This window comes from Neltuma alba, unplaced genomic scaffold (genome assembly GCF_004799145.2).
Source record: "Neltuma alba isolate B1F8T4 unplaced genomic scaffold, ASM479914v2 tig00010560_pilon, whole genome shotgun sequence".
Taxonomy (NCBI): domain Eukaryota; kingdom Viridiplantae; phylum Streptophyta; class Magnoliopsida; order Fabales; family Fabaceae; genus Neltuma; species Neltuma alba.
The window spans coordinates 940077-962889 of NW_021635427.1; the positions used below are offsets into that span (position 1 = coordinate 940077).

Genomic DNA, 22813 nt, shown 5'->3' on the forward strand with positions numbered 1-22813 from the left:
TTTATCCAAAGATCATTATCATCAAAAAATTGGGGATATTATGGTTTCTGGCCATCTCATAAAAAACAGAGTATTGTGGTTATTGGCTTTTCAATAAAATTAAAATATCAATAAATATCTAATTGATTATTACAAACATATATATAACAATAAAATTTGAATAACTCAACTGTGATGAATGGTAAATCTTCAACATGATGAATATCAAATCTTCAATTACCCATGAATCGATGAAATAGATGCATTCTTAGAAATTGTAAGTTCTTCATTATCAGCATAAATCTTACCAAGCCATTCGAAGTAAACTACCTTCATTTGATGAACAAAAATTAACACGTATCAACAAGATGTAATGAACTCATTCAGTAGAATATCATACTGATAATGTGTTTTATAAAAAGAAAAATACAATGAACATTTCACATAAATTTTGTTAACAACCGGAAAAATAATTGACATTTCAAAGAAAATCGATCTCTACATTTAAAAAAAAAAAAGTCGCATTTCTACAAAAAGGATATAATTTGACCTCGAATTTTTACAAATCGTGTAATGTACACCTAAGAAATCCTGCCAACCTGCTCTGCTTCAACTTCCCAAGAGGAAGATATCCCCCTAACTGAAAATAATCAAGATACTATAGCACATGCATTCTATAACAGTTACTCCTAAAACTGGCTCTCATACTGGGAAGCCAAACTTAAAAAAAGAAAGTAATTTTACAAATCATCCTACTCTCAAATCAGTTATCATTTTTTCTGGACTTTGGGCTTTGACCTGGCACTAGCTCGTCTGGCAACATCCCATGCCTTTTGTGGGGCATAGACACCTAACTGTGCAGCGAAAAAGGACTCGTACCCAGGCGAATCAAAAGCAAACCCTGTGTGCTTCGAGATCTCGCGAGGGAGTTGAGATATGGCATAGCTTCTTGCCTCTGCTGGTGTAAGCTGGTCCTCTATCTCCAGCAGCCGTGCCCTGCCAGTACCCTCCCCTTCGTGCCGATGCATTTCCTGAACAATCTGATAGTCATAGGGGAAGAACCACCTTTGAACCCTGAAACCAGACGAACCAAATTAGAAAACGACCGCCAAAGGAAGAAAACACAGCAGGAACAAAACTATCATACCATCAAGTGATTAAAACTGTTCATCTCTTTCAAATGCTTTACAAGATCTCTTGCCCCAAAGGAATAAAACCAAAAATAAGATGTGGTAACTTGTAAAGCGCAAACCATAAATGACACACAGGAAAGGTCATATAGTACCAGCAATTCTCTGATCAGCTATACCAAAGTAGGGTAAAGATATACTAGGGAAAACTGTCTAACTCATGAATTACAGATCCTTTTGCTGTTTCAACGTTTTAAACCCTACTTTGATATTAGATATAAGGGTTGCATCCAATTGACAATGCAGAACTGGCCTATCATTGTGCATCATTCTGTACACTCTCATGAAACCTGGCTTGGGCCACACTAACAACATAAGGTCTCCAACCATTGACATGCATATGTAATAGGCGTGAATTTGAAATGCCAACAGCTCTTCAAATCTGAATCTTACCCTTGATAAACAAAGTCACCAAAAAGTGCGACAACGGGTACTAAAATAATTGAGAGGTAGAAATAGATCGTACTCATCAAGACATATATGACAAAATAAGTATTCCCCTGCAAATAATGGAATAAAACGGGTTAAGGTTTACAAGGAAAGTATTGCAGTCTATTTTTCAATACAAACAGGCAAAAAAGAAAGTGTTAAATAAAGACTGACCAAAAGGGGGATAAAAAGATTGGTAAACAAAGAGGGAGAGAATTGATTCACCTGTCCAATGATGGCGCAATATATGAAAGCAAAAATAAACCATGCTAATATACTTCCACCAACGCTGATAGTGTGCCACTTTGTAATTGAATTACAAATCATAAGAAGCCGCAAGTTCACAGTTATTACAACACATGTGAACGCCATTGTACTGACATCCCAAACTCCAAATGTTAGGCCAGCTGAATTTTTAGCACTTAAACTTGCTGCACTAACAAAATAGTACAATATTAGAGACTGGTAAACCGAAAAAAAGGCCCATATTGCCACAACCCTCCATTTGAAGAAGACATTTCTTATCCCCTCCATGTACAACTCAGGGTACTTCACGGAAAGAGATGCACTGACATCCTGGAAAAGAAAAAAGTCAAGTAACAAATATATCATCCATGAAGATCCGAGATATGATAGTGTGCAAGGGCAGAGATATGATCTTCAAATATCAAAAATAGGAGAACGATGAGAAAATAACATATAGGTGAGAATTCCCTCACCAAACACATTCTAGGAAAACAAAAAGTTCAGTTCTACATGAAAGAAGTTAATGCAGTACCTTGTCAAACAGTCCAACAATGATCACTGGTAGTGCTGTGAAGATCACATTATACAATGACTGAAACCAATCATCATAGAACCTCTGACCAGAAAACCCAGTTTGAAAAGTAAACCAGAACTGAGTGAGAGTGAATGTGAGATTCTTGTAAAAGAAGTACGTCACCACCTGGAATCACAAAGCCAACCATGCTGAAAGTTACAACAATTAAAAAAAAAAAAAAATTACACAGATATAATCTGCAAGAACACAACACCTTGCATATTCGAAGATATGACCACCGGCCATGAACAAGTAATAAATCTGCAAGGTAACGAAACTGTGCAATGGCAAAATCACTAGCCATTACTGCTTGCATCCCCTCTAGCCCACTTATGCCAACACCAACATGAGCAGCCTGAATCATGCTGACATCATTGGCTCCATCACCAATACTAAGTGTTATTTTCCGGGCACCCTTTTTGACCAAACTTGTGACCTAAATGCATTGACGTTGGCATAAAATAAGCATTCTCCCTTAACATAACTCTACAAGGATCACCAAGATGATGGAGAGTTAAAGTACAAGCAATTTTGCATTCAGCACATTTGTTTTACCTGTGCTTTCTGTAAAGGAGAAACTCGGCAGCAAACAACTGCATGACAATTTAAACTCAAATTCAGCAGCATCACTCTTAAACTAGGATCTAATGCATACATTAGACATTTCCCATCAATTACAAGAGCTAATTTAGGTCCAGATAGAGATGAAAGGTAGCTCTGTGCTTCCTCAAGGCACTTCTTCAGCTCTTTTTTCACTTCTTCCTTAGTGACACGTGCAATTTCCACTTGGTCACCCTACAAAAAATAGACAAACATTGCATCCAAAACATTCAGCAACATTAATGTTGTTTCTTCAAAACATGGGAGCTAAATAATGCAGCTTACCCTTTCCTCCGCTTCTCTAATCACATCTGTTTCAGAACTTATGACAAATTGCTTCATCTCATTGTTTATTAGATTGCATGCTGCAGTCATAGGAGGGCAATACAAGGAAGAATATGAGTTATAGCTTAATAACCAAATATTTTTCGGCACAAAAAGATTAAGGATAAAGATAAACAAGCTCTTTTTTAAAGCAAGTCACCATAGGCAATATTTATGGCTGTTTCAATCTTATCTCCTGTGAGAACCCAAATTTTAATGCCGGCCCTTTGAAGAGTCTCTATAGTATTTGGTACTCCTTCTTGAAGCTTGTCTTCTATGGCAGTGCAACCAATCAAAACGAGACCATGTTCTATAAGTTCTGCCACCTGTATTATTTCCAGAGGTACAAGTTAGAATAACAGAGTAGACATCACTGCACAAGAAAATTAAAATGACTTGTAAATATTGTAATCAGAAAAGTTCAAGCTCCTCTTCAACATTTTTGCCTGCTGCAAGACCTCAACAAAAGTCCATCTGTCTTCATATTCTAAACCAGTTAGTTACAGGAAATTATGAAAAAATATGGCAGAAATCAAAGCCATTTTTCAATTTAAATGCATTTACAGTTCAACATAGGATGCAATTTCCTTTATATTACTATAGTTAGATGCTATGGAGTACAGATGTTTTTAACAAAAAATAAATTTACTGTCATCATGACAGGGATTCCAGTCTGTTTCTGCATTTTTTTTTTTTGTGGCAATTTTTTTTCAAGGCTCATAGTGTTCAAACCCCGCTCATTCATGTCAACCCCCCCCCCCCAAAAAAAAAAGGCCCAAAAAAAGGTCCCAGCACAACTGTACCCATGTCATTAATGTACCTTCCACCACAAATGCTATTGACAAAGAGATAAAGCAAAGGGAAGAAAAGCAGCCACCACATACAATGTTTACCAAGAAAGCCATCAAAAGAGTAGTTAAAATCACTGAAAAATATATAACATTTCATGATTAATATGCAGATGTAAGATGCAAAAGTAAAATAAAAATGTACCTCATCTAACTTCTTTTCACGATCACGAAGAGATGACTTGGCTTGGATGAACTTCTCATTCCAGCTTTCATACACATCAGGGGGCAACTCTTTGTAGGCTAAGCATAAAGTACGCAGTCCAGCAGACCCAAATTGTTCCAAATGATCCCTAGTCACTTTCTTTATGTCATTATAACCATCAGCCAATCTCTCATAGATTACACTGTCAGCACCCTGGGAAAATAAAGTTCCTGAGAAGGTGTCATCTTGGCCAACAGCTGTGTGATCACAATCCTGAACAGAAGCCTCAAGAAACAATTACCTTACAGTATAGCACAAGTCTCCCATCTGGATAACGACATACAACAGACTGACGCTTCCTTGTACTATTAATGGAACAAGGGTAACAAAATAGTGTCAAAACCAAAAATCTAAACCTTAAGGCTGAGCACAGGTAAGAAGGATGAACGAATACCTGTTAAACTCAAGCACATTCAAAATCTCATAAGACACATCCTGAATTTTACCCATCTTTTCAACATGAGATTCACGAACATATATTGAGGTAGGTGTGCGCCTGAAACAGAAGAATATTCATTACGGTCAAATCAAGCTGCATTAGCCACCAAATCTAGCATCTCTGTAGACGAACTTTTGGAAGAAACAGGCATAAAAACCATATTAGATGTATAAATAAATCATGCTGGCATCAAGCTTCTCAAATTAAGGCTCCTCCCATAAAGGAGTAGGATGAGATATCTTCAATAACAAAGACAACAGCATAAGCTTCAATGAAGCTCATAATTGTATAATATCCTGAACAATAGACTTGTCCAAATAATAAGCCCATGACAGCAAAAGACTCATCTAAAAATTAGCAAGATTCTATGCATTATATTCTTCTATGTTTGGCATATGCGTTATACTTGACCAAACATGCACCTATTCTCAAACACATGCAAAGTTCAAATACGTTGTTTCCACTATACCTTTCTTCCCCCAAGTAAAGTGTCTCAAGCGTATAATTCCTAAGAGTGGAAGTCAAAACATAGATAACAATAAATATTAAATAAATCAATATACTAAGAAAGTGAGTGGTTATAATAGGTGTTCCAAAAACCAGATCGGAACAGCCAGTTTAGACTGGAAACTAGTGAACTGACTAATCGTCCAGTCCAGTTCACCTATTGAACCATGGGAAAACCAACCCAGCATAACCCAGTGAAGAGGGGGAGAGGAGGAGGAGGAAGGAGGAAGAAAGTTGGATACGAAGGGAGGAGGAGGAGGTAAGGACGAGGAAAAAAAGACAGTCACCACCATTTTACTTCACCGTCGTTCACACTTCATTCTCCTCTAGTAAGAGTCGTCCAGATCTATATAGAGAGAAACCATGGAAGCCGCTGGAAGTTCAAGAATCAAGACCATGTTGAAGAAAGAACGGGTAACACACAATGAAAAGGAATGAAGAATTGAATACGAAGGCACTGCTGGAGAGTTCAAGAATCAAGGCAAAAAGAAGAGTCTGCCAGTGACTTAGCCTTTAGTGTGTTGAACACTCATAAAGCGCAAGAGAGGATTGGCCAAAAAAAAAAAAAAATAGAAAGAACGTGTCACAATAAGGGATTTAAAAAGGAAACCATGGCAATAACCTTATAGCCTAGTAGCATGTAAGCTTGCCCTGTAAATAGGAGCTACTTGTAACCTCAGGCACCTCAGGTCATTAGTGCCTACCCTTTTAATTAAAAAAATAAAAAATAAAAAAGGAAACCATAAGAATAAAGAACTTTCATACATAAACAATGTGCCACAGCCACTAACCCTTAAATATGAGTGGTGAGTTTGCATATCTTGAATAAGATTAAATATGATCTTTTTCATGTTTAAATATGAATATTTTATACATTTTAATTAAATTATATTATTTCAATCATTATTAGACTCTAAATTCACCCCAATCTAATCCACTAATCCTTGAATCATTGCCTCTCCCGATTCAGTAACAGGTCCACTTTTTTGAACCTTGCTTATAATAAACACAAAAAACAAATTCAAGGAACACCACTATCTAATTCTTTCAATAGTTTTACCATTTATCTCCAAAAAAGTGGAATGACAAAAATGAAAATGTCTCGTGTAGCATTACTAATGGCCCAACGGTTCAATAGGAGTTGTATGCAAACCACACAGGTAGACAAAAGGACAAATTAAGCAGACAACTATGACATGGGTAAATAATTTGAACCTGTAAAAGAAGAAACCGAAGTTCTTTGCAGCAATAACCAAAGCAGCCTCATCAGGTGATGCAGCCTGATATCTGATCTTTTCAGGGGACTCATCACCCTCAGGAAGTACAGTATGACATATAGCAAGACATCTGAAAAATTCCTACAGAGTGGACAAAGAATACTACCATATCAAACTTCAGGATCTATAAAAACCGAAGCCTGGATTGAAAACATCCAGGAAATGATCTACCTTGCAACTATCAGGATTAGGCTCATTCCTCCAGGCTCCACGCATAAGCCTTGTATCATCAAAATTAAAACCCTTTTCTTGCACAGCATTGGTTGACCTATTTTCCTGTGGAGAAGGTTTAAACTTGGGTTAATATAATCATTCGCCCCCCAAGTTTGTCCTCATTTTGGTTTTAGTCCCTCAAGTTTCAAATCACAGATTTTGGTCTCTCAAAGGGTAAAATGATTCAAGTTTTTATTGGACTATAGAGACCAATGTTTTAAATGAAAAAAATAAAAAAAAAAACTTGAGAAACTAAAACCTACGGTTTGAAATTTGAGGGACCAAACTAAAATAAGGGTAAATTTAAAAGACCAAAATTTGTATTAATCCGTTTAAACTTTACAATCCTGATCCCCTAAACTAACACAAGTATGATATCAATCATTCAAAGAACATGTGTACCACCTGCATTCTAATGCCATTGCGTTCAGCCATTCCTCTCTCAATTTCAGTGATGCCATTTCCATAGATCTCCCCTCCAATTGAACACTTGAAGAATTCCATCAAGTTCCTTGTCAGGGTCCCAGTTTTGTCAGAGAAGATGTATTCCACCTAATAAATCAGGAGTGAAACCGGATGGCATCAATAACCCAAAACTTTGACAAGCTATATACATAGTCGCTTAGTAAATTAACATATTTCAGTCATATGTCTCCTCTTACTAATACACAACATTTTGTGACATTACATTTAATATCTATAATTGCACCCAAAAAACAGCAACAAAAGGGAAGGAAGACAGGAGATAAAAGGCAACGAGACTCAAACATGATGATCTCCTCGCCGTCAAAGTTACAGATACAGCAGCAACAATCAGGACACGAGACCATACTGGATGCGACATGATTATATCAGGCATTATTTTCAGATAATACTGATCATATAAAGTTGTATCCATGTCAAGATTCTGAAAAGCAGTGTGCTATTGACCTAAGCAGGAAGATCCAAGAATACTTCACATCAATTATGCCATAAGGCAGTGCTAATGAAACTCACAACAGCCTGATTCTTTGGAGATACCCCTTAGGAAAAGATGTGAGAGTGAAATTCCCTCCAAAGGCGTATAATAAGAAAAGGAACTTCACATAGTAACCAGCAAGTTGAATTATGAGCGTGAAGGAGGGATGAAAAAAGATGTTCATCATTATGCCAGTTCCAAATCCCTTCTGATATTTGAAAGAGTTGGCTCAAGGCAGTTGAAGTATCATTACTTGATGAAGATTAGTATGCAAGGAAGACAGTTAACGGTTTTAATGGCAATGTGTTTGACTTGTCAAAGATATAGCTGCTTAATGCTCACAAAACAAAACTATTTTTCTTGGTTTTTACTGTTTTGGTTTTTAGAGATATTTATTTCTATAATTCATTTGTGGGAGTTCTTTTCTTTCTTCAACGTGTTTTCCTTCATTTTTATGATTTCCGGCAGTTTTTTCCTTTGACAATGAGCTTTTCTTCATTTTTTATTTATTTTCCCATTCATCTCTATAGTATCCGTTCATCATCAATGTCTTTAATGTCAGGTGACAAGAAAAAAATCCTAACGTAGCAACTTACCTGCCCAAGTTCTTCATTTAGATTGGAAGTTCTAGCCAACGCAGGGGTGTTGGTCTCACTGTGGTACATGCGCAAATCTTTGTTGATAAACTGAGTGCACTGAATAAATTTGATCATCTGACACAAATACCAAAAATGAATTTTCCCTTTATAAAGAAAAACAACGTTATTTGGGTATATATAAATGGCCATGGCACAAACCTCTATTGACACGTAAAGTGAAATGGGGATGATTGTCGAGTATAGAGTGATGAGGGTAAACATCGTCAAAGTAATAACCTGAAGGCATAAGAAGAAAAATTAACAACAAAGGTCAAAACGGGAACAAAACAATAAGGACACTAGTCATGGAATTAAGCATATAGTACCAAAATTCTATTCCCAGGGTTGAACTGCCCAGAACCCTCATCACCTGCATTAAGACGTAAGTAGAAATACTTGTTGTTTACGAAGATGCCACTGCAATTTACATTAATCCAAGACATCACTTAGAAATCAACAAAAACAAATAAATAAACACAAAAATCTAAAGCCCGGTGCCAGTAAAACCAACCACAGCCCCACGCCCAAAAGCATAAACATATATGTAGTTGTGAAAAGAACTATGTTTCCAATTCACACACCTGCCAATGGCTCCAAGTAAACACATTACAAAGAGAGTCGCAAATAGAGCAAGTATGAGCCTGTCAAGCTTCCTCTCCAATGTACTTCTTTTGGAAGGAACATTCATTGTATTCATCATTACCTACATTGTATTCCAAATGCATGAAAACTGTACATCAGCAATGAAAAGGAAGAATACAGCAACTAGAAGAGAACGAAATAACAAAAAATTATCTGGCACAACAAAGACATCCCAACTCCCAAGTAATTTCATATTGCATATTGCGGAGCATGAATTAATCTCCACAAAAGAAAGGAAAAAAGCAGGAGTATTTACTATTACTTTAATCTCCACAAAAGAAAGGAAAAAAGGGGAAGCACCAAAGCAGGAGTATTCACTATTAAGGTAAAGAAAATGCCACCCATCAGAAAATACCAAAAACATTAAATGCCAGATTTGAAACCTCAATAAAAATGACAATTATTACAATATCAAAAAAAAAAAAAAACATACAATCAGTTACACATCTCATCCATTAATGAATTATAACCATTACATGTCTTGAACCATGGACTAGATGTTTAAACAAAAACTTGTTGCATAACATTACCCATCATTTCATAATAACAAACCTTTGTTTCATGTCCGGTAAAAATAACAACCCCAACAATATACTCTGTATTCCTGAGACTGCATCCCTGAAAATGCACAAAATTATAAGAAGTCAACGCCTGTTTGGTTTCATAACCAACAAGGAACAAAAGCATCAGGACTTATCAATAATACAGAATTACATAAAATGCTTCTAAAAATAATCATAAATAGACAAAGAAAATGACATTCACTCGCTCATTAAAGCTGCAGGAATTCAGAAAAGTTTATGAACAAACATGGAACGCACACAAACACAACTTTCAACACAATGAGGGAACAAAGCATAACATACTCGCAACAAAAGTTGGTTAGGACTGAGAGGCAGTGTTTGCTTTTGAATTATAAGATTCCCAGTGAAGGTATACAATGAATTGTTTGGTTGTTCACACTGCACTTCACCTGCAATTAATAATTACAAAAATGCAATTCTGGTCAGAATATGTAACAATAAAAAAGTATCTATTTTGCATCATTTTATAAATAAAAAAGAAATTTTCATTATAAGGAAGAATTTAGACCTAGCTGGAGGATAAGAAATCCCCAAATAAGAAAAAGGGCAGCTCAAAACAGAACACTGCAAATCCTATAAAGCCTAGCAGTAAAACAGCATTCCAATCCCTTCAAATTTAACGTAAAGAGGTTTGCCTAGGAAACACAGTCGCAAAGCACCAAAGGGAAGCCATGTACAAAATGCATATTCCATAAAGACTTGATAAAGAGAATGTGATTTAATCATGCATGGCCATGAAAATTTTTCCTTCTTGATACCATACCCTATCAAAAAAGAAGAAATTTTTACAGCATATTAGGACACACTTAACGTTAGAAGGACTTAATACATAGCACACAAGCTATCTAAATATAAGCAGTATGTTGACTTAATATCTCTGTAACTGGAGCAAAAAAATTCCCTTAGCAAAGAATGCTAAGAAGGAATAACTGAGATGAATAAAAAACGGCTGAAAGGTAGTCACCAAGTACCATGTAACTTCAACACTAAAATCACAACTGTAAAGTCATGGAATAACTCAATGGGACAATCCATAAAAAATACATACCTTTAAACTCAGATGCCTTCTCTGGAGTCAGGTAATCCCAAGTCTTTTCCAATGCTTTCCTAATCTTCAAATTAGTTTCCCCATCCAAATTGGAAGTCTGTCATGCAAACTTAAGATTAACAAGTGCAGTTAACTGCTAAAGAACAGAAGGATGCACCAATTTTTTACATTTAAGAAGAGGAAAAAACCTCAATGTAGCAGACACCATCAGCATTGGTACTGGCCAGGAAAAGCAGATCTGCGGGAAAGAACCCATCCTGCTTAACCTGCAACAATAAACACATTGAACTTAAAGAATGTATAAATAAGAACAAAAAACCAACAGTGACATCACAAACAGAAATACAAATTAAAGATCTTAGATTGTTGGATTAACTCAATTATTGAACAGATTCCATATCAATTTAAACAGAAATAAGTAAACAGAAGAAGAACTTTACAATTCAAAAACATAATATTCCTATCCAAACTAATGTTGACAACTAATCCTCACCCCAAAAAGCATTAACCCAGAAAAAAAAAAAAAATCCATAAACCATTTCTGCTCTTGAGGAGAAATTTTTGTTAAGAAAAAGTTATTCTACAGATTCAGCCACTTCATTTCTGCACACAAATAACAAACTGGATTAACAAGACCTAATCATATTGTTTTGAGAACCCTAACCATGTTGCTGAGCAAAGACACGCACACCAACGGCAGGAGTGGGAAAGAGATAAAAAAGTAGCTGAAGGAGAAAGGCAGAAGTCTATTGCTGAAGCCAATTTCAACTTACAAAATTCAGATGTTATTATCCTCCTAGAATAAGTCATATGTAACCAGCCCAATAGTATACCAACTCCAAACAGATTACAACCCAGAAGTCAAAATTAATTAATATCATATGCTTTTCATTAGCATCTGTCCCTTCAACTAACAACCAGAAGAGATCAACAAACTAAACATCTGATGCACATTACGGAACTATCGTGAGCTACAACATTGTGAAATTAGGCAGAATTATTCTGACAAATTGTAAAGCTGCAACAAGCATTAAGTTACTTAAGCAAAAGGTCAGTCATTACATGAAGAAATCCCTCCAAACGAAAATAAATGTCAACTTAAAATGATACAATACGGTAACATCATTATTTTGAACATAAGGAAGCATGATAGCAGCTCACAAAGATGCTGCAGAAAGTTTAGAACATGCCATCAATTAGCATCATATACTTCTATTTAAATACAAGTTCAAATTGCAAAAGGCATCAAAATTAATCAGGTACAGGTATGACATACCCTGATGACATCTCCAACCTGCAACCTTTTCCAGGGTATGGAAACCCACTTTTGGTCTTGCAAAACATCAATCAAATTGTTGTTTACGGCCAAGTCATTCTGAAAGCGCTTCTGTTGTACAAAAGTTGAGGAAAGTTGATTATTAATAATTAATAAAATGAATATTAATATTAATTAATATATATAAATATAAACCTACTGCCATAATTAAATAATTTAAATATTTTTTAAATAACAAGGCAAAAGTCCAAGCATCAGGAAATCTCATAAAATACTGAAAGAAAATAATTATTAAAAGTCAGGCCGTCATAATCACATTTTGACACAAAAATAACATACCCACATCAATCCTGCAAGGACAGTATGCAAAGCAAGATTGAAATCCCTATTCTACATGAATATTCATTCAAAATTTACCTATGACATCATCAGTTGAATTTCCAATAAAAAATCTTGAAAAGAGACCCTGAATCTCATTCAGTTTCCAACCACTATACTAATGCATCTTATTTATGGAAGGAACCACCCAAGAGACTTCAGGAAAAGAGGACACAAAAACAGTAATAACAATAGATAGCAGTCTCACCCAGTCCTCAAAAGCTTCCTTAATAAGAGAGATAAGAAGCACCAGTGATAGAGGAGCCACATTAGTTATTGGAGACACAGGACTGCATCATCAGAAAACATGTAATTAGACATGCAGATATATACATAATAATGCAACAAAAAACAGATGATATTAAAATAATAAGCACCATATCAATTACTTATTCCTTGATGACAACATCTAGGTCAATTGAAACATCATAGATTAACAGGAGAAAATAATGTGAGGCAAAATGATTAAGTAACGAGAATATAACATGGTAAGGTCGAAAGGTGAATTCAATGCACAAAGTTCAAACAAGAAAGATAAGTCAAGGGCCAAAAACACATTCAAGGCGCAAGACCTCAAAAATACCCATGGTGAAAGGTGCAAAAAGGTCGAAACAGCGTACCATAAATTCAATGCACAAAGTTCAAACAAAAAAGATAAGTCAAGGGCAAAAAACACATTCAAGACACAAAACCTCAACAATACCCATGGTGAAAGGTGCAAAAAAAAGAGGGCGCTCAAGGGAAGCAAGGTGCAACAACAATATATATGCAAATATAATCTACAGGGCATAGACAATATTTATTAGAAGGCTTTCTTATTCCTTAATTAGATAACTTCGCTATCTTCTTGTAATTTTAAATCTTTCCGATTATTTATAAGACTTTCCCATCGTATATTTTATATCTTATATGTCAATATAAATATTCACATATATAATATTTTATTTCTATCTTATCTCGAATTCCAACTTTCCTATTTGTTCACCAAAAGTTTTCTTATTAAATTTTGAGTTTTCCTATTTTTTATCATAGAATTTCTTTTCTTATAGTTATATTTTATATACATAATTTTCTTTTCCTAAATTTATACCGATTGACTACCTTAACCTTTTGTTAACCTAATAAAACAGTGCTAACAGACTTAAAAGACCAAGAGAATACAGTGGCCGAAAGTGGCATATGCTGGGAACGACACGAAAGCATCAAAAAGAGCCAGCGGAAGTAGATTATCATCTACGAGAGCATCGTGTGGAAGGCTGCGAGCATAAGATTAAGAACCAGAACTGAGCATCAAAGAAAAACAGAACCAAACATCGTTTGAAGCACCCACACACTCCATCGCTCAACTCCAACTCTAATTCCACCAAACACCCACTATTGAAATCAGCAACTCCGCTTCAGCCAACATGGAAAAACTGAGTCACATAGCGCACCCATCATCCATCAACCAAGCGCCAAAGTCGCTTGCTTCTTCCTTCAAATGAGATGCAAAAGGTAAGCTCTTTTTTGCACCTGATTGAAGGTGTTGCCTCTTCTTCTATGAAAAGAAAAAGGGGATATGAAATAACTATATTAGATGCATTGAATGGCTGTGAATTGATTGATATTATACCTTCATGACCAGAACTTCTTGTTTCAGAGGGTGATCAAATGAGTAATTTTCTCACCTAATATGGATCCCATAGTACCCCTGATAAACCAAAAAAATCCATAACCCTAATTGCTATGGAAATACCATTTAGTTTACCTATGCCTGTTTGAAAGCAGAAGGTATTCCGTGTGGATCAAACAATAAGGATTAGAGCAAATTCTGTTAGTTGCAAGCGGATGGGACTTTATTGTGCCTCGCATAATGCCTTAGGCATTGAGGTGCATGCCTTTGACTACCTTATTCTAAGTTGAATGACACCCAAGATAGGTTCTATAACGGTCAAATAAATAATGTGTTAACAAAAATACTCAAGTAAAGATGTAGCAATAAAACTGATGTGCAGAAGCAAGGAATTATAGAAGATTAGACAAATTTGGCCAAAAGAAAATAAAAGACCAGATGGAAAAAGAAGCACATAAAACCATTAGGATACACTAGAATCAAGAAAGCCTAAGCGTAAGGGTAATCATCTCAATATTCCGGTTTAATCACAATCACAGAACTCGTTGCAGTATTCCATAAATCATAATAGATAAATATTTAGGGGCGCTAGGATTTGAAAGTTGTAAGTTTAGGCAACTCTATATCAAGTCTTTGGCTGATTTTAGAAAACTTATGAAGTTTCAGTGGGTCTCGTTGAAGTTTAAATTTTCCTTTTATGGTTTTAGTCTAGTAGAAGGGTCAATTATGAAACTACTAAGCCCAATCCATTTCCCATAAGTTAGAGGAAGTCATTTAATAATCCATTGCTCTAAAAAATTATCAGCTTTATGAAAGGATATTGCTCTTTTCTAGATTATGTGATGTGAAATGCCTAGGTTGCTCTTCTTTTCATCTTCTTCTATCAAGTTTCCTTTAATTTTTGTTAGAATCGAAGAATTGATTGCAACAGATTTCCTAGCCGTTAGAATCTTATCACTAATTATATGCTCTTTCCTTATTTGTAGACCTAGAATCATGGGTATTAAATATAGATTGATTACCCATTATTACCCATTATTATTTCCATTTAATATGATCAGATTTCATGCCCTCTGTAAGAAATCTGATCCCTATTTATGTAATATAGCAATCAGTGGAATAAGATACAGAAATATTCAGTTCTTTCCGATATGGTATCAGAGCTTTCGGAAAGAGAAAATGAACAGTGATGAGTTCCCACCACTCCTCTCTGGACGTCGACCGAACCAGGCACAGAAAGGGCCAAATTCGATCGCCCTAATGGCCGGATCATCTCCAACCAGTGAGTCGACATCGACTCACTCCAACCCAACGTCCACTGAGACGAACACGACCCTCCAGGGAGCAACCATGGCCCCAGAACTCACCGCTGCAAATGAAAATCAACAAACCGTGATAGCGCACAAGCTCAACGGAAGTAACTACCTCCAGTGGTCACAAAGTGTCCTAATGTACCTCCGCGGAAGACGCAAAGAGAAGTATATCAATGGTCAGGCACCACAACCAGCCTCGGATGATCCAAAATTTGATACTTGGTTTGCCGAGAACAATCAAGTGATGACCTGGCTGTGCAATTCCATGACACTGGAAATCAGTGAAGGCTACCTATTAGCGCAGACAGCCCAGGAAATATGGAATGCAGCCAAACGAACCTATTCTTCTATGGACAACACTGCAGCACTATTTCAACTAAAGAAACAACTTAGAGAACTCAAACAAGGTACTTTAACGGTAACCCAATACTATAGCTCTCTTATGAGAATATGGCAACAATTAGATTTGTTTGAAGTTCACTCATGGAAATGTTTAGATGATACTCAGTATTACAAAAAGCTAGTTGAAACAGAGAGAACCTATGAGTTCTTGTTAGGACTCAATGACACATTTGAAGAAGTAAGGGGCAGAATCATGGGTCTTAAGCCCATACCCTCACTTTTCGAAGCCTTTAATATGGTGAAATGTGAGGAAAGCAAAAAACAACTCACTCAAACTCCAGTGACCCAAAATGAAGCTTCTGCAATGGCTGTCAAAAGTGGAAACACCACAGACTAGAAACGAAAAGGTGACAAATGGTGTGAACACTGTAACAAAAGAGGTCACACCAAGGAGATTTGCTGGAAGCTGCATGGGAAACCTTCCAATCTGAACAGCAGACAAAGAAATGAAAGAAAAAGCTACCATACAGAGAAGAAGGAGGAAGAGGAAGAGAAATTAAGTCCAGAAGAGGTTCAGCTATTGAGGCGAATTCTGGAAAAACAGACCAGTACTCCAAATGTTAACCTAGTAAAATCAGGTAACTCTATAATTGCCCTAAATGCTATGGTGACTAGTGATGATGTATGGATTGTTGATTCTGGGGCCTCAGATCACATGACTGGTAACAAATCTCTGTTTAGCAATATTAAACTCTGTCATGAAAACTTGAAAGTAAAAGTAGCAAATGGAATTAGTGCTAAAGTGTGTGGATTAGGAACTGTTGAATTAACTGACTACTTGACCATACATAATGTGTTATATGTGCCAGAGCTCACTTGCAATCTCATTTCTGTAAGCAAACTGACCAAAGGTCAGATTTGTCATGTCCTATTTGATGACAGTGGCTGTATTTTTCAGGATTTAGCCTCGGGGAGGATGATTGGCAAGGCTAAAGAGTGGGATGGACTTTACTACTTCCACAAGAACAATAAGGAAACACACCAAGCTATGGTTAGCCACAACACACAAAATAGAGATATTTTACTGTGGCATCATAGGTTAGGCCACCCTAGCTTTGATTATATGAAGCACTTGTTTCCACATCTCTTTAATAAAGAAAGCTCTATTTCTCTTACCTGTGATACTTGTCAATTTGCCAAACAAACCAGAACCACCTACTCAAAACAACCATACAGACCCACTGCCCCCTTCACACTTATTCATAGTGACATATGGGGTCCAGCTAAGACAAGGACCCTCTCTAATGCTCGCTGGTTTGTTACTTTTATTGATGATCACACACGAATGACTTGGATCTTTTTATTAAAGGAAAAATCTGAGGTTTTCGAAACATTCAAAAAAATTTTATGTTTGTGAAAAATCAATTTCAAACCACAATCAAAGTTCTTAGAAGTGATAATGCAAAAGAATATTTAAGCAAGGCCTTCAAAGAGTTTCTCGAACAACAAGGAATACATCACCAAACATCATGTGTCTATACCCCACAGCAAAATGGAGTGGCTGAAAGGAAAAATAGGCATATCTTAGAGGTAACCCGTGCTATTATGTTAGAAAAAAATGTCCCCAATCTGTTTTGGGGAGATGCAGTATTAACATCAGCTTATCTCATAAATAGAGTACCCTCCAAAGTCATAGACTTTAAAACACCAGTACAAAAATTACTTGAACATCACCCAAATTCTCCTCTAATAAATCAGTTACCTCCTAAAATTTTTGGGTGTGTTGTGTTTGTGTACAGAAATGAAGGCAAACTCAACTCTAGGGCCGAAAAATGCATTTTCCTAGGCTACTCTCCAACCCAAAAGGGATATAAATGCTACTCTCCCTCTACCAAAACGGTCCACATCACAAAGAATGTTGTGTTTTATGAAGATGATGCTTATTACCCTAAATTACCCATTCAGGGGGAGAACTATGGAGCTGCAGAATGGCTAATCCAAGAACCAGTGACACCCAACAGAACTGAAGAGACACCAAACAGACCTGAAACAATATCAGCAACACCAAACAGACCTGAAGAGACACCAAACAGACTTGAAGAGACAACAAACAGACCTGAAATACCGACAACCAGACTTGAAACAACACTAGAAGAAATACCAAACAGAATTGAAACAATATCTGATACAGTAGAAGCACCTCAAGACAGTAATGAAACTTCACAAAACTCAAACCACAACCACAACGAAGATGAACATACTCTTGAGAATCAAGAATTAAATAACAGCAATTACTCTAATGGAGAATTAGAAGAAAACTCTCCCACTACAAGGCATGACCATGACTCCAATCCAAGGTTAGATCTTGAAGAAATGGGATGGCCAATCGCCCTAAGAAAGGGAGTCAGATCCTGCACCCAACATCCCATCCAAAGGTTTGTTTCTTATGGTAATTTGTCAACCAGAATGCAAAACTTTATTGCTAACAGTGCGCAGGTAAAGACACCAGAAACTTTCCAGCAAGCTATGGCTAGCCAGGGATGGAGAAAAGCTGTGGAAGAAGAACTGAGAGCCCTTAATGAAAACCGGACGTGGGATATCACCACATTACCACCAGGAAAGAAGGTAGTGGGATGCAAGTGGGTGTTCACTCCAAAGTACAACCCTGACGGAAGCCTGAACAAATATAAGGCCAGGCTAGTAGCAAAAGGGTACACCCAGACCTATGGAATAGACTATCAAGAAACCTTTGCTCCAGTAGCCAAATTCAACTCTATCAAAATCCTACTCTCGGTGGCTGCCAATCTGGACTGGCCTCTACATCAACTAGACGTGAAGAATGCCTTCCTAAATGGAGACTTGGAGGAGGAAGTGTTTATGGAGATACCAGAAGGGGTACAAAGACCTGAAAATGCCACTAAAGTGTGCAAACTCAGAAAAGCTCTATATGGGCTAAAACAATCCCCAAGGGCTTGGTTTGACAGATTTGCAAAGGCGTTGAGAAGGATTGGATACTCACAAGGCCAAGCTGATCACACCCTATTCGTAAGACACAGAAATAAAGGGGTCACCATCCTTATTGTCTACGTGGATGACATTGTGATCACAGGGAACGATGAAGAGTCAATAGGATCCCTAAAGAAGGCTCTTGCAAATGAATTCCAAGTAAAAGACCTTGGGCAAATGAGATACTTCCTAGGCATGGAAGTGGCTAGAACTAAGAAAGGAATTAATGTATCCCAACGGAAATATACACTGGACCTTCTCTACGAAACAGGAATGCTTGGAGCTGCACCAAGCGACACCCCGATGGAAACCTCGTGCAATTTAGAAGTCAAGTTAAATGCTACTCCAGTTGACTCTGAAAAATACAGGAGACTAGTAGGGAAACTAATCTACTTGACCCATACACGTCCGGACATAAGTTATGCAGTAGGAGTAGTTAGTCAATTCATGCACCAACCCCAAGAAGAACACATGGATGCAGTTCTCAGAATTCTAAGCTACCTAAAACTCAATCCAGGAAAGGGTATCTTCTTTGAAAAGAACAGGAAGAGAAACATAGAAGTTTACACAGATGCTGACCATGGAAGATCCCTAGAGAATAGGAGGTCCACTACAGGATATTGTACCTATGTGTGGGGCAACTTGGTAACATGGAGAAGCAAGAAACAGCACGTGGTGTCAAGAAGCAGTGCTGAGTCAGAGTTGAGAGCTGTAGCCCTTGGTGTATGTGAAGGGATATGGATCACTAGACTCTTAAAGGAACTGAAAATCACCTATGAAGGACCATTACATTTATGGTGTGACAACAAGGCGAGTATAGAAATGACCAAGAATCCCGTCTATCATGATAGAACCAAACATGTGGAAATTGACAGACACTTCATTAAAGAGAAAGTAGAAGAGGGCATCATAAATTTGTCTTACATCAGGTCATCAAGCCAAATTGCTGATATAATGACAAAACCCCTAGCTAGAGTCCAGTTTGAAAATCTTCGAAGCAAGCTGGGGATGCTAGATATTTACTCTCCAGCTTGAGGGGGAGTGTTAGAATCGAAGAATTGATTGCAACAGATTTCCTAGCCGTTAGAATCTTATCACTAATTATATGCTCTTTCCTTATTTGTAGACCTAGAATCATGGGTATTAAATATAGATTGATTACCCATTATTACCCATTATTATTTCCATTTAATATGATCAGATTTCATGCCCTCTGTAAGAAATCTGATCCCTATTTATGTAATATAGCAATCAGTGGAATAAGATACAGAAATATTCAGTTCTTTCCGATAATTTTATAATTGGCCAGACCTGAATTCTCTGAGAAACACCATAAAAAACTCAATCCGAATGAGGTCCAAGTTCCTACTGCTTGAATTAATCCTAACTAGATGTGAGTCCTATAGGTTGCACACAATTTAAGAAACATGTTGTAGCATTGATGACTTATGAATAATGAAATTTCCAGTAAATTTCGTATGTATACCTACTGATTATATATATTGATGATGATTTACTTACCTGATAGGTGTGGTTGACAAAATTGAGATTGTAAGAAAGTATAGATTAGCCACCCGCCTGAACTGCAACATAAACAACAAAACCCTCACTTCCCAGCAATACAAAAGAAAAGATAAAGCAACAATACTGTCAATCGTCAATAAATTCATTAGAGCATGCATTGCTTTACGCCCGTATGCTGACCCCAAATAACAAAATTATGCAGTAGATAACTAGATGAGGTAATAAAGGTGAAGTGGGGTCGGGATAGAGAGCAACTGTTTAAACCCTCGTGACGTATCAATAAAAAATATATATTTGACTGCAGTACCATAATTTCATATCAAGGACAGAATTCCATATTAGAAGCAAAATAATATTAAAATCATAATGCAACGTGCCCAATTACAACCAAAAAAAAAAAGGGTTGCTACTCCTTAAGTTGGCCAGTTCACTCAAGTAAACACATTAAAAACATAAATTGGTTGAAATGTCAATAACTCCACAACACAACAAATCATAATACCAACATGAAACACCATAAGTAATGGTGCCAAGTTTGTATATTCGCTACAGAAATCAAACACATCTCTCAAATACCCAAATTCGTCAAGTCACTTACCTGTTCAAACAGAGCTTTTGGCAAGAAAGTGAAAAGATTGAATTTTGTGGTTGATATCGAATTCCCCTGAAACAGTGGGTGTTAATTAATCAAGTTTCAACATGGATGGATAGTGTTAAATCACGAAATGTAAATTATACAACATAATATCAAACATAAAAATAAATAAAATGTATGGAGTCCTATGTGCATGGATCTATGTCAGATCTTGAATATGGAAACTATACATCCAAACAAAAACAACCTTAATCCCTTGTTTTAAATATGACCTCACTCACCAATAACCTATACATTTTATAATTAGCAGGATTTGAACTCAATCCATGTCAATTTACTTTGTTGTGTTTAGTTTTGACTTTTGAAATTTGCAATTGGAAGTTTGAACATTGTAGATGTCTTCCATCAATAACATGTTCTCATCCGGTGACAAATCCAAGTCCTAATAATTTTTCCCCACAAATATATGCTTTTGTTCTGTTCTTCTCCAACAAGAAAAACGAAAAATAACAGAAGGGTCAAAACTTATGGCCCGCAATTTCTTCCATTACTCTCAAAGTAAATGATGCCAAAATCAAGTGATACTAGGTTAGAAGAGCCACATTGGCATTATCAACCATTATTGTTTCCATCCATGTGCATTCACAAGTGTTATCTCTTTACATGAGAAATGGATTCCTTGGCTATCCTAACGGTTTTTCTTAGACTATCTTCTTTCAGTGCATGAATCTCGTTAAAACAACATAGGAGTTTGATTATTAGTCAAAATGATTTACAACTAACATGACAGTGGCAGTTTGTAAAAGATCAGAGACCATTATCTATTCGCTTAGTTTATAGAGATCTACGGGTTAAACCTTTACTCGCCCCTGGGGTAATACATTAATGCAAACCCATTTGTTATGAACACAGCTCTATTGACTATATACTCTCTTCACATAAGCCCCCAATTTCACATAATGCGTGAATATTGACACTACTCGAATAATCGATAAAGGGTCCGAGAGCTGCGCCGACACATGCAGCATGAACACGCTGTTCTGCCTTGCTTAGTAATTAACACCAAGTAAAGGGAAAAATACAGACGCGAATACTCGAAAGAGTGAATCCAGATTAAGTATTCATTTCCTTCGTCCTGTCAACTAAAAATGCACATTAAATTCACCAATCAAAGCATGTACAATTCCGATTCCGAGCTAATCAAACCCCACCCCCCAAAAAAAGAAAGCCCAAAAGACTGGGAAAACAGAACAAAAGAAAAAGAAAGCATATACCATAAAAATCCATGGATAAGAAGGGGAGAGAGAACAAAACCTTGAATCGGACGGGACGATTGGCGTCGCGATCGTTGCAGAAAACGGTACGATGACCAGGGGCTTGGGGCTGGACTCGGCCGAGTTGAACAGTTCGACTGGAAGGTATGCGGTTGGGAAGGTTACGAGTCGGATTGGAACCCATTCCAAGAGACGATCTTGGAGAAGACGATGATGTTCGAATCCTGTCCCATCCACTCATCGTCCAGCTTAACACAGAAACCTCTTCTTCTCTGTCCTTGCGATGCTCTCAATGCCTTTCTTGTTCTTGGTATAACTCCCAAGAGCTTCGTTGTACGTATGCTGAAACGGACAGATCACTGCACGTTCACCTTCGTCTTTCTTCCTCCTCCTACCTTCTTGAATTCCTCTGAAATTTCGTCCCCTTATATTTTTCCCTTTACCCATTTTGCCCTTGTCGTTCTACTTTGTGTTCTTCCATGGGAAGCCGCGTGACGGCTTTCTTGATCGAGTCTAGTGAGAGAGGCTCGTTCATTTCACGCGCGCTTTAGCATAAACGTGTTGCTGAATTACAGAAAGTGATCATATTAGGTAAAATTACTCGCTTTGTTCTATATTTACATTCATTTGAAAGGTAGTCCTAGTAGTTTAAATTTTGTAGCCAGTCTGCATTGTTTGCAAATCATTTCTCGGGTGATCCTCATTAGTCCATTTGGCTCAATTCCCCTAGACCTTTGGGATAACTTTCATGTTCATTAATCTTAAATCTAGTCAATGTAGGCAAATGAGAAA

General features: G+C 36.9%; 1 protein-coding gene across 1 annotated transcript; it reads right to left on the reverse strand.

The window, feature by feature from the left end:
- Nucleotides 1-428: 428 nt before the first annotated feature.
- LOC114757097 (phospholipid-transporting ATPase 3) lies at nucleotides 429-22475 on the reverse strand. Its single transcript, XM_028946083.1, has 27 exons — nucleotides 22062-22475; nucleotides 20751-20816; nucleotides 20150-20211; nucleotides 12564-12645; nucleotides 11978-12088; nucleotides 10890-10967; nucleotides 10702-10798; nucleotides 9936-10042; nucleotides 9622-9687; nucleotides 9009-9130; nucleotides 8754-8844; nucleotides 8587-8664; nucleotides 8386-8502; nucleotides 7237-7383; nucleotides 6790-6894; nucleotides 6557-6699; nucleotides 4790-4891; nucleotides 4637-4700; nucleotides 4336-4548; nucleotides 3503-3668; nucleotides 3304-3383; nucleotides 2974-3213; nucleotides 2633-2854; nucleotides 2377-2544; nucleotides 1824-2174; nucleotides 1563-1669; nucleotides 429-1053 (listed from the first exon to the last, which is right to left on the reverse strand). The coding sequence occupies exons 1-27, from the start codon at nucleotides 22260-22262 to the stop codon at nucleotides 750-752; spliced, it is 3690 nt and encodes a 1229-aa protein (XP_028801916.1). The 5' UTR covers nucleotides 22263-22475; the 3' UTR covers nucleotides 429-749.
- Between the last annotated feature and the right edge of the window lie 338 nt (nucleotides 22476-22813).